This window comes from Salmo salar, chromosome ssa13 (assembly GCF_905237065.1).
Source record: "Salmo salar chromosome ssa13, Ssal_v3.1, whole genome shotgun sequence".
Lineage (NCBI taxonomy): Eukaryota > Metazoa > Chordata > Actinopteri > Salmoniformes > Salmonidae > Salmo > Salmo salar.
In genome coordinates this window covers 30,204,252-30,217,610 of record NC_059454.1, presented here as the reverse complement: position 1 = coordinate 30,217,610, position 13,359 = coordinate 30,204,252, and the positions used below count along the sequence as shown (strand labels likewise).

At 42.1% G+C, this 13,359-nt stretch overlaps 1 protein-coding gene across 1 annotated transcript; it reads left to right on the top strand.

The window, feature by feature from the left end:
• Nucleotides 1-1,761: 1,761 nt before the first annotated feature.
• On the top strand, nucleotides 1,762-11,257 carry ttll10 (tubulin tyrosine ligase-like family, member 10). Its single transcript, XM_014135380.2, has 12 exons — nucleotides 1,762-2,039; nucleotides 2,370-2,781; nucleotides 3,246-3,408; nucleotides 3,523-3,641; nucleotides 3,857-3,977; nucleotides 4,267-4,352; nucleotides 7,590-7,776; nucleotides 8,555-8,726; nucleotides 9,266-9,406; nucleotides 9,609-9,725; nucleotides 9,846-9,939; nucleotides 10,255-11,257. The coding sequence occupies exons 2-12, from the start codon at nucleotides 2,490-2,492 to the stop codon at nucleotides 11,088-11,090; spliced, it is 2,328 nt and encodes a 775-aa protein (XP_013990855.2). The 5' UTR covers nucleotides 1,762-2,039; nucleotides 2,370-2,489; the 3' UTR covers nucleotides 11,091-11,257.
• Nucleotides 11,258-13,359: the final 2,102 nt, after the last annotated feature.

Genomic DNA, 13,359 nt, shown 5'->3' with positions numbered 1-13,359 from the left:
TCTAATGTGCTAGTGATGGCTATTTAACAGTCTGATGGCCTTGAGACAGAAGCTATTTTTCAGTCTCTCAGTCCCAGCTTTGATGCACCTGTACTGACCTCGCCTTCTGGATGATAGTGGGGTGAACAGGCAGTGACTCGGGTGGTTGTTGTTCTTGATGATCTTTTTGGCCTCCCTGTGACATCGGGTGCTTTTTGGGGAAATCAATAAAAATCTTTATATTCTTAAATAGTATAGTCTCAACCACTCTTAGATCTTGTTTCCAGACAAAGTGAAGAAAAATATTGAGATAGATAAAAGCAGTTTCAAGAGGTTTCATTTTCAATAACATTCAACATCCAAAAGTGCCCGTATTTGTATTTTAGGTAATCAGTTTCCTCAAAATGTTTGAGTAGCCAGAACTTATCCTGTTTTACAGTTTGTGCAACAGGGAGTGGCATTTGAATGCAAGCTTTAAAAAAAAGACATAGTTCGAACATTTCTAGCCTGTCTATCTAATGAATGCATAACAGGGTTTACGTGTTATGCTCAACCCACTCAATTTTACACCACAAAACACCAGCAAATGGCCAAAAAGAGTAGAACCAGCTCACCTGCTTTTACACTATGATTTGACTATAAAATGTACAATTGTTCTTATGAAAAAAAGAGGCAAAAATAATAGTTTCACCATATCTTTATTCCTATAAAAATCAGATTGATTGAATTCTCCATGTGGTCACAGTATATTATATTCAAGGAAACTTCATTTAACTAGGCAAGTCAGTTAAGAACAAATTCTTATTTACAATGACAGCCTAGGAACAGTGGGTTAACTGCCTTGTTCAGGGGCAGAACAACAGATTTTTACCTTGTCAGCTCTGGGATTTGATCTAGCAATCTTTTGGTTACTGGCCCAACGCTCAAACCACTAGGCTACCTGCCACCCCAGGTATAACAGGCTTTTAAAATTAAATATTGGTGTACAATTTCTACTTCAAATATCAAAGGGCCGCAAAAGGCACTCATTTTGTGGAAAGACCCTCATAACATTCAAATCCACAATCAGACAACAGTATATTGTAGGTTTGCATGGCTGTTAGATGCAACGGCACCACTCCCAGTAATTTATCATGGTGTTCGGAGGTAGAGGGAGGATTAGTGGTAATTGCCAACTGTGACTGGGTGGGTCGTCTGTAGGCAAATGGGTGAGATGGGGAGTGATTACTGGATTTAAAAAAGGGGCAGGCAAATTTTATGGGGGAGAGAAAAAAGGAAAATGTTTCCTTAACTACCTACCAGTATTTGCCATGATCCCCCGCAAACACACACTCAGTGATAAAATGAATACAAATTAAACATGTTTATTTTTAGATCAGTACTTATTAAATTGAATCTGGAAAGAAGTGGACATTTATGGAACAAAGACCCAAGACAAGGTGTGAAGATTATTACAACAAAAAAGGAAAGAAATGCCCCCTGGATACTTTGATGTGTGCACCCTCCAGAAAATATTATTTTACACTTTTGCTAGATACAATGCATTGGAAAACTGACAAATCCATTTTGGTTGACACTCTGTTATCATATTACTATAGAAGTCACACCACAGGCTTACTGGCAATTAATATTGAATGAAACTAAACTTGGAGGTGGGGTGCATGTGGGATTCATATCCTTGACTAGTATATCTTGTGGTGATATTGTTGCAAGATTCAATCTAGAATTAGCAACTGTTGCCAAGGCACCCATTTCCCAGGCAACCAGTGGCTGTTTACACACTTTCCTAATCAGTTTGTCCTGCATTGGCTAAGCTGGCTACCAGTGTGCCAGTAGTATTTTATACAGACCAAAACCTACATGGACTAACACTGAATTACAGCATATTGACTTACACTATCTCATTTGTGCATGGGCAATTTTTTCTCCTTTTCAGGGCCTCATGTGGACCATTGGATGAAATGCATACAAAGAAAAAGCTGTTGTTTTGGACCTAAATAGCTGCATGCATAGCTGAAATCTAAAGGCATCAGTGCGCAACAAGACCAGCTTAAGATAAGGTCAGAGGTCATCACTTACTGCCTATCTACTTCTGCTAAACACTCGATTCTGCAAATTGCTCAATAGGACTACATTTAATGCATTTTGTGATATATTAATTAATCTAATTACTTGTCCTTAACATTTTATTAGCTATAAAGCATAAAATAATAAAACAATTTGGCAAATGTTCAAGGCTATGAATACAGTAAAATACAATTTGCTTGACATTGAGATTAAATTGCATTTTGTGATTACATTTAGAAAATTGTATTTCTCAATAAAAAATAGAATAACAAACATGCAAGAAACTACAATTAAACAGCCATCCTTTTGAATCTTATCCATAGTGTCACAGACTGCGAGAAGGAGAGGGGTGGTCCGGTCCAGGTGCCATTCCCAATGGAAAAACTCCTCCTGTTACAGTACTCCACTACTCCCACGATCTGGGTCAGCATCAGTGGTAAGTGATGTCATCTGAGAACTTGGTTGAGCCCTGCCCTCAGGGCGAGACAGGGGTGAGAGGGCTGCCGGAAGCCCAGCTGGCCTGTGGAGACAACACGCCCCGGGAGAGACAGAGCCAGGGAGGGACACAGGAGGAGGTGGGAGACAGCGGGTCCCTGGCCCACAACAACAAGATACAGGAAGTGACATCAGAACCCAGTGAAGGGGCAGGCCAACTGCAGGAGGACCCACAGACAGGTCTCAGAGGTAACCAGGGGATGTCTGCAGCACGGAGGAGCGGGGAGGATGGAGGGCCAGGTGTGTGTGGAGAATGGTGGTATTCTGGTGGTTCAATTCAGTTTTTTTTCTCATCAGGTTCTAAAAATCGAATTTGTCTGCTAAAGTTTTCCGATAATAAGTAACAGGAGAGGCATATAAACGTCCAGTTAGTCATACAGTGCAAAACAGTTCTTATATGCTTTAGTGAACAAAGATAAAAGAAAAGCTAGAATACTGAAATGAAAAGGCATGTTCAAAATCAGCACTCAGGAACTACAAAGCTGATAAAAGCAATATTATTTATTATGGTTTAGTAAACAAGACTTTCCTATCTAGAGTTGCCACCATTTTAGTTACAGTACATATTGACACTTTTTGAATAGAATTTGGCACTCAGCAGTTCAAGTGTGTAAGCGTGCATGTTCTGTACGAGTGTACGCATGTGTGCGTTTACTTGTGTGTGTATGAGTGTGTGTTTTAATCCATATCTCTGGGTGCGGCAGGTGTGTGTCTGGAGGAGCAGTGCTTCAGTGGGAGCAGGAGGAGGTCATCCCCCAGGGGGGTGGTGTTACTACCATATCCAGAAAGGGAGAGGGACAGGCGGACAGAGGAGCCCAGGGGCCCAGGGTCTTTCTTCTTCTTTGGAGGAGGGAACGGAGCCTCCATGTAAGTCACTCCCCTATTCCAACGAAGTGAAATGATAAGACAATTCAACTTAGGCCTTAATTCAATCTTTTGAGTCTAGCCATTTTTTGTATTGACTACTTTTATTCAATGTAGAGTAACCTCCTATTGTGAGAGCAGAGGATGGCAACGGATCTATGACAAGACTAGAGAGGACTTTAAACTCAAGTGGTGTGAGATCAAATCCCCAGTCACCTATTACAACTTCAAAGAAGGTAACTGTACTATACAAGCTCATATGGTTCACTCCACAGAGGTATCAATACAGTTACAGTTACATAAAATGTTAATTCAGTCTTGAATATTTCATAATAAGCGGCAAATATATATCTGGGTTCAGTGTTTGAAATCATGTCTCTTTTGTAGAAGACAACAGATGTAAAATGACTATATGAAGGAGAATGGTTTTGAATATGTCATCATGTCGTAGGTGAACAGCTCCTTTTCCAGATCCCCAACAACAAGGTGCTGACCACTAAGATCGGCCTCCTTAGCAGCCTAAGGGAGTATGACCGCTTCAGCAGCAAGGTCAACCACGGTCGGGGACTGAGGTGAGGCATCTGAGACAAAGAAGGTGCATAGGCCTCTCACATTATAGTCCTGTAAAATACTGTATCTCTATAGAGTAGTTACTAATGTCTACTTCCAATGGTTACTTCATCTAATGGCTACTTCTATAACTTATGTTAGCTCCCTTTATTTTTTTTTATTTTTTTTACTTCACTAGGGTATTGATTTTCCTGGATCCGTTTTAAATCCAGTATTGAAAATAAGATAAGACTATGCCTTTAAGTAATACAGTGACCTTTCATCTAATGGCAATACTTCTCTGCCTTGTAGGAGGATGAAAATTGAGGAGTTTTTCCCCACCACCTTCCGCATGGACATGAGAGATGAGAGAGAGGCTTTCTTTGCCCAGCAGGAAGGTAAAAATTGGCCTAAGTCAAATACAACGCCTCCAGTAACACGATAACATGTCAATACTAGCACACTACAATACAGGTTCAACAAGATTCTGTAGCGGGCTACAGTTGAGAAAGTAACTTGTGCTTCATGGAAAAGACAATGACGGCAAAGATAATGAAAACAAATCATGCGTAACTGACAGATTTGCGTGACACAATAGTTGTCCTGGCGATTTTAATGTATTATTATTTATTTATTTTTATGTTGGAACGTTAAGGTACAGCACTTCAGTTCCTAGTAGGCTATTGTGATAAAATCACAAGAGAAACCTGTTGTGTTGCTATAGAGAAATGCTGGCAGAGGGCATGTCTGAGAGACAGAGAGAGACGTAGTGAAAAGCCATGACACCCACAGTCCTTTAACATTGGCTACCGCCTTACTGCAGCAGGCTTTCCACCATTGCTCCTCACCTCATTTCAAAGCTGTTCATTTCAAAATTCAAAAGGCACTCACACATCTGAGCTTTCTTTGTTGCAGGTGCATGGTAACAGTTGAGTAACATGAGAAAAAAGAAGAAACCTGCACACTGCTCTTGCTAGTATCACTGCTCTTTATTAAGCTTTACATATTGGCCTCAAGGCATTTCGAAACCTGTTAATTTCACCTTCTGCAGTTAGGTTTGTTAAAGAGGCAGAAGGGTTGAAGAAGAAACCATGACACAGTCAGTTCTCCCAGTTCTCCCACACCAATAGCACAAGTAGACTTATGACTCAGCTGCCATAGAAGAAGGATGCAGTATAACTTTCAATGTGCATCATCATGAAGTTAATAGTAACTTTAATTCTAAAAGTTAAATGACAAATCCACTCAAAAACGATATTTTGGTATTTTTTCATTAGTCCATTGTTAATACAGTCCCCAAATCTTTGCATGTCAGCAGTCAAGTTTTCAGGATATTGGACTTTCAAGAAGCAAAGTGCCACTTGCCACATCATCATCATGCTGCAAACTGCATCATCATAATGGTGTGGCAACTGACACTTTGCTTCTTGAAAATCCTATAATTGTTCCTTTAAGTTAAGAGGATGACAATGATACATCTGCATATTATCAATTGAAACAGCATCTCTCAAGCCTACGGCAAAATTACAACAATCAGGTGAAATATAATAACATGCATAATGACAACAATAAGGTTTAGTCTGCTTGGTGACATAAATAACTCATTATTGTGACACATACAGTAACAGTGAAAAGCTTGGACACACCTACTTATTCATGGGTTTTTATTTATTTATGACTGTTTTCTACATTGTAGAATAATAGTAAAGACATCAAAGCTATGAAAAAACACATGGAATCATGTATAACCAAAAAAGTGTTAAACAAATCAAAATATATGTTATATTTTAGATTCTTCAAAGCAGCCCCCCTTTGCCTTGATGACAGCTTTGCACACTCTTGGGATTCTCTCAACCAGCTTCACCTGGAATGCTTTTCCAACAGTCTTGAAGGAGTTCCCACATATGCTGAGCACTTGTTGGCTGCTTTCCTTCACTCCACGGTCCAACTCATCCCTAACCTTCTCAATTGGGTTGAGGTGGGGTAATTGTGGAGGCCAGGTCATCTGATGCAGCACTCCATCACTCTCCTCTCTAGGTCAAATTGCCCTTACACAGCCTGGAGGTGTGTTGGGTCATGGTCTTGTTGAAAAACAAATGATAGTCCCACTAAACACAAACCAGGTGGGATGGCGTATCGCTGCAGAATGCTCTGGTAGCCATTCTGGTTAAGTGTGCCTTGAATTCTAAATAAATCACTGACAGTGTCACCAGCAAAGCACCCCACAGCATCCCACCTCCTCCTCCATGCTTCACGATGGGAACCACACCACAGAGATTTTATTTTACCTTTATTTAACTCGGCAAGTCAGTTAAGAACAAATTCTTATTTTCAATGACGGCCTAGGAACAGTGGGTTAACTGCCTTGTTCAGGGGCAAAACAACAGATTTTTACCTTGTCAGCTCGGGGACTTAATCTTGCAACCTTTCGGTTACTAGTCCAACGTGCTAACCACTAGGCTACCTGCCACTCCTATCATCCGTTCACCTACTCTGCGTCTCACAAAAACACACCGGTTGGAACCAAAAATCTCAAATTTGGAATTTTTCCATCAGATCAAAGGACAGATTTCCACCAGTCTAATGTCCATTGCTCGTGTTTCTTGGTCCAAGCGAGTCTCTTCTTCTTATTGGTGTCCTTTAGTATTGGTTTCTGTGCAGCAATTTGACCATGAAGGCCTGATTCACTCAGTCTCCTCTGAACAGTTGATGTTGAGATGTGTCTGTTACTTGAATTCTGTGAAGCATTTATTTGGGCTGCAATTTCTGAGGCTGGTAACTCTAATGAACTAATCCTCTGCAGCAGTTACAAACCTGGGTCTTCCTTCCCGGTGGCGGTCCTCATAAGTGTCAGTTTTATCATAGCGCTTGATGGTTTTTGTGACTGCACTTGAAGAAACTTTAAAAATTCTTGAAATGTTCTGGATTGACTGAATTTCATGTCTTAAAGCAATGACGGACTGTCATTTCTATTTGCTTATTTTAGCTGTTCTTGCCATAGTATGGACTCTGTCTTTTACCAAATAGGGCAATCTCTGTATACCACCGCTACCATGTCACAACACAACTGATTGGCCCAAACGCATTAAGATGGAAAGAAATTCTACAAATGAACTTTTAACAAGGTTAATTGAAATGCATTCCAGGTGACTACCTCATGAAGCTGGTTGAGAGAATGCCAAGAGTGTGCAAAGCTGTCATCAAGGCAAAGGGTCGCTACTTTGAAGAATCTCTTTGTTCAACACTTTTTTGGTTACTACAAGATTCCATGTGTTATTTCATAGTTTTGATGTCTTCACTATTATTCTACAATGTAGAAAATAGTAAAAAATAAATAAAAACTCATGAATAAGTAGGTGTGTCCAAGCTTTTCACTGGTACTGTAGGTAATGTAGTCAGCAAAGGTGACATATAACTAATTTGTCTGCATAGTTCACATATAACTACAATGATTAAATGTCACTATTTGGAGATATTCTAATAAGACATTTAAAAAATCATTCCCACATCTGAGTTATATTGTTGCAGGTGCATGGGAATAATGCGAAAAAAGAAAGCACACTGCTCTTGCTCGTATCAGTAGTTTCATTCAAGTTTACGTTAGATATTCTAATAAAACCATGTTGCGTTGCTAGGTATGTGTGATGAGAAGACAAGCATGTGGATCTGTAAGCCCACGGGCCTCAACCAGGGGCGAGGCATCTTCCTCCTGAGGAGCCAGGACGACGTCTCGGCCTTCAGACTCAAGCTGCAGAACATCGCAGAGAGCCAGTGCAACAGGACGCTGCCTTTTCGCTTGCCCCAGGCACGCATCGTGCAGCAGTGGGTGAACAGTAGGGCTGTGAACGCTACTTTATAAGGACGTTCAGTACTGTGTCTGCAAAGCCAAAAGGAATTGCAGATTATATGATCATCAAATACATTTTATAATTCTGATTTTATTCGATGTGGTTATACTGTAGTAATTCTCCATGAATTGCAAAGCTGCCATTGTTTGCCATATTCAGTTGACGAATTGGATATATTATTACATTTCTACCAACAGAGGGAATGTAAGATCTGTTTTTAAAAGAGCCATGTATTAGACAGGTTGGTTTATGCGGCAAAACAGACGGTGTTGGCATAGATTGTTGACAACATGTAAACTATATATAAAGTTTCACATTGAGCACCTCATCTCTCAAATACATCGTTACAGTTGTTGCTTAGCTAGCTCATGAATTTGAGACATTTAGCATAGACGAAACATCAGTCAAAACACCTCAAACAAGACATGGTATCAATAACAAGATACAACGATTCCCCACATGGCAGTTTCTTGTCATTGTTGCTAGCTATCTGGCTATCCAGAATCACAACCACACATGGCTTTCTGCACCACTGAAGCGTGCACATTGTTTTCGTGACGTTCTCAGCGTATCTATTGTATCTACAGAGCCTTGTATCTATTGATACAAGGCTCTGGGCCTGTATTCAGAAAGAGTATGCATGCTGATCTAGGATCTGTTTTTCCTTATCATTATGAATACAATTATTTGGACTGCGGGGACGATCCTAGATCAGCCAAGTGGATTATAATGTATATCTAATGTTTCCTCAGGTATGTCCAGAACCCTCTGCTCTTAAAGGGGAGAAAGTTTGATGTGCGCTCCTATTTCCTCATTGCCTGCACCTCACCCTACATGGTATTTTTTCGCCATGGTTACGTGCGCTTGACCTGCGACCTTTATGACCCCAACTCCCCCAACCTCTCTTCCCATTTGACCAATCAGGTTAGTAGAAAAAATATGCTTCTCTTTCATGGTTTACAAAATTATTTTGCCTCCCCTGAGCAGGATAGTGTTTTTCGTCATGAATCTTGTTCTGGAGGCAGCTCTGCAGAGTGGTCACCAGCTGATTTTAAACCAAAACTCTAACTCTAACCTTAACCACACTGTTAACCCTAATGTCTAACCCTAACCTTAAATAAAGACAAAAAGTAAAATAAAAAATATAATGAATCTTTACAATATAGGCAATTTTGATGTTGCAGTTGGCCTGTCTAAAGGGAAAATGCTCAGTTCTGCTCCAGGACAAGACAATAAACGTCAACCTGCTCCCCTGACCTGCAAGTTTAGTCATATAAGCAGAGTATTACTATTTCAGAATCAGGTTGTCAACAGATGCATCTCCTTAGGATACTGCGTGAAAATAGACCAGAAACCAGGTCATAAAATAATGGTACCAATCAAGTCTCAAACTGTTGGCCCTGTAACAACTCCTCTCTCTGGCCATTCATGTGTATCCTGGTCCTCCTTTTGTTTCCCCACAGTACATGCAGAAGAAGAACCCTCTCTACAGCGTGCTGAAGGAGGAGACTGTCTGGTCCATGGATCGATTCAACACCTACGTCAATGACAAGCTCAGTGTTGCCAAGGGCCTGCCTAGGGACTGGGTGCTTGGCGCTTTCGCCGTGAGTTGTAGTTTTTTTTTAGGTTTACATCATGGTTAAGTTAACCCTTCAGGGACCAATTATGAAAGCATCATTGGTGTTATTTATAGTTAAGTGATGTGATTTTACTCCTGGGAGAGACTACAAACGACATCCGCTCCACCCACACCTTTGTGTCTGTCTGTTTGTTTGTCTTGCCCTATGTCTGTTATCCATTCATTAGAAGCGAATGCAGCAGATCATGATCCAGTGTTTCTTCGCTGTGAAAGCCAAGCTATATCGTAAACTGGGGTACTTTGACCTGATTGGCTGTGATTTCATGATTGACGATGACTTTAAGGTCGGCAAAACACCTCATTGGTTTTTAATGTAAAGTGTGTGTGAGTTTAAAAGTATTTGTGAGCGGTTGGTCAAATTATCAGTTGATGTGCTTGCTGTGCCTTTGTCTGTCCTCATCTAGGTGTGGCTGTTGGAGATGAACTGTAACCCAGCCCTCCACACCAACTGTGAGGCCCTGAAGGAAGTGATTCCCAGTACTGTTGTGGAAACTTTGGGTGAGCACACACTACCCTTCACATGACTGGCTTAATTAGTTCTGTTGGACTATGATATTACCTCAAGAATTTGACAAGATATCCTCAAATGCAGCTGATCTCAGAAATAAACACAGTTCGGAAATACTTTTTTTGTCTTTGCAATTCAAGATAGCGAGATGAAGTGTCGCCAGTTCCCCTTTAATTTGTTAGTTTGCCTGTGTGTGGCTTCTCTCTGTTTTTCTATTGGAGGGTTGAAAATAGCCTGATGTGTGATAGCTAGTACCCAGCTGTAGGTTAATCAGGCCTTACAGCCTTATGCCTTATCTCCTGTAGATCTGACTCTGGAGATCTTCAACAAGTGTCGCTGTGGACTGAAGCTGCTGCCATTGGCCAGTCAGAGGGACTTTGTGCTACTGTATGATGGCGAGACTGCCCATGTCCCTGTTCTTAGCCGCAGGAGCAAAACAGCAGTACCCCTCCAAGCCCAGCGCCCAAAGAGTGCCTCCACCCAAATGATCTTCACCACCAGCAGGACTCAGAAGACCGAGTCTGTAGCATCAGTGTCTCGGGAGAAGTCAGTGAGTGAAAATACATTTTCTCCTGTAGCCATGACGGCTGTCTTGGTACCCCTGACTGGCACTGATGCCACTGACCATCCTGCCCCTGTCACTACACACAATGATCCATCCCTGCAAACCGGTCCCAACCGACCCACAGGCCCAGGAGGGGCCCCCAGACCCCATCCCATCCACAAACCCAGTCCTCGGCCCCTCAAGCCAGCCCAAGCGCGCGTGGAGCTCCAGCTCAGCAAGTGCACCTGGCAGCGGCGATCGGGGAACTCGGAACATCGCAAGCCCCCAGATCTCCTGTGGGTGAAGAATACCTTCAAGTCCCTGTCTACCCCGGCTCTGACTGAGGGCTCACGCCTCTCTGTGAGACGCCTGCGGGCCACCAAAGCCTGCCACCCCGACCAGGTACCATCCTTCTGCTACTCCCTGAGGCCCACCCAGTTCCGCCTGGCCAAGCCCGGCACCAGCGGCCCCGTGTGGACAGACAAACAGGACAAGGAAGGGGAACAGGAGGGAGAGGGGGGCCAGGAGCCCGGTGTAGACACACAGAGTGCAGCCAAGGAAGAGAAAGAGGACAAAGAGCACAGGGAGGAGCTGTGATATACTCACACTGAGACAGTCACACCTGTCAAAGTATAGACGACTTAATGCTAATCATTTTGGTTTGTGGGTAACAATATGTATGGGTGAGGTTGGAACCTCGCCATGAAAGGAATCCTACTTAGCTTTTTATTACATAATATTTTAAATGAATAAAGTATGTTTATCCCCTGATAAAAAACCTGATGATTCTGTCTTTTGATGCTTGAAATTTTTGAGGTTACTTCGAAAATGCAATTGCACAACACTATGACAACTGGTGAAATAGCACACTGGCAAATCTACGCTACCGGAGTGATACTGAGACTAAGACTTTTTACTTGAAATGTATTATAAACAAAAAACAATGATTGCAAAGTTAGGCAATTTTGATACAACATTTTTAACAGAAATGCAATGGTTCATTGAATCAGTCTAAAACTTTGCACATACACTGTTGCCATCTAGTGGCCAAAATCTAAATTGCGGCTAACCTGGAATAGTACCTCATGACCTTTCTCTTGCATTTCAATGAAAAAAAGGCATTTTTTTTCTTTGTATTAGCTTTTACCAGATCTAATGTGTTATATTCTCCTACATTAATTTCACATTTCCACAAACTTCCACAGAGTGTTTCCTTTCAAATGGTATCAAGAATACAGCAAGATGACGCTGACAGAGATGGTCGCCTCGCTTCTGGTCCTCAGGAAACTACGCAGTTATTTTTTTTTTTATGTACTAGTTTATGTATTATTTTTTACATTGTTAGCCCAGGAAATCTCAAGAGTTATTACATACACCCGGGAAGAACTATTGGATATAAAAGCAATGACAACTTACCAACATTACGACCAGGAATACGTCTTTCCCAAAGCGGATCCTTTGTTCGGTCCTCCACCCTGGACATGGGATCTTATCCCAGAGGTCGACCCAAAACAACACGGTCGCCGCAGGAGAGGCAGACGGAGTGGCCTACTGGTCAGACTCAGAAGGCGAGCACACCACCCACCCCTTCCGAGCATATTACTCACCAATGTCCAATCTCTAGATAACAAAGTGGACAAAATTAGGGCACGAGTTGCCTTCCAGAGAGACATCAGAGATTGTAACATTCTCTGTTTCACGGAAACATGGCTCACTCGGAATATGTTGTCAGAGTCGGTACACCCACCCGGCTCTTCATGCATCGCACCGACAGAAACAAACATCTCTCTGGTAAGAAGAAGGGTGGGGGTGTATGCCTTATGATTAACGACTCATGGTGTAATCACAACAACATACAGGAATGTAAGTCCTTTTGTTCACCTGACCTAGAATTCCTTACAATCAAATGCTGACCGCAATATCTTCCAAGAGAATTCTTTTCGATTATAGTCACAGCCGTGTATATCCCCCCCAAGCAATTACCTCGTCAGCCCTGAAAGAACTTCATTGGACTCTATGTAAACTGGAAACCATACATCCTGAGGCTGATTTTATTGTAGCCAGGGATTTTAACAAAGCTAACCTTAAGAACTAGACTTCCTAAAGTCTATCAGCATATCGAATGCAAGATACGGGTTGCTAGCATTCTCGATTATTGCTACTCTAACTTCCACGATGCATACAAAGCCCTGCCCTGCCTTCGGCAAATCTGACCATGACTCCATTTTGTTGCTCCCAGCCTATAGACAGAAACTAAAACAGGAAACGCCCGTGCTCAGGTCCGTCCAACACTGGTTTGACCAATTGGATTCCATGCTTCAGGATTGCTTCGATCACGTGGACTGGGATATGTTCTGGATAGCCTCAGACAACAACATTGATGTATACGCTGACTCGGTGAGCGAGTTTATTAGCAAGTGCATTGAATATGTCGTACCCACTGTGACTATTAAAACATTTCCTAATTGGATTGATGGAAGCATTCGCGCAAAACTGAAAGTGCGAACCATCGCTTTTAATCATGGCAAGGCGACTGGAAACATGACCGAATACAAACAGTGCAGCTATTCTCTCCTCAATGCAATCAAACAAGCAAAGTGTCAGTATAGAGACAAAGTAGAGTCGCAATTCAACGGCTCAAACACGAGACGTATGTGGCAGTCAATCAGGGATTGCAAAAAGAAAACCAGCCCCGTCACGGACAACGACGTCTTGTTCCCAGACAAATTAAACAACTCCTTTGCTCGCTTTGAGGACAATACAGTGCCACTGACACAGCCCGCTACCAAAGCCTGTGGGCTCTCCTTCTCCGTGGCCAATGTGAGTAAAACATTTAAACGTGTTAACCCTCGCAAGGCTGACGGCC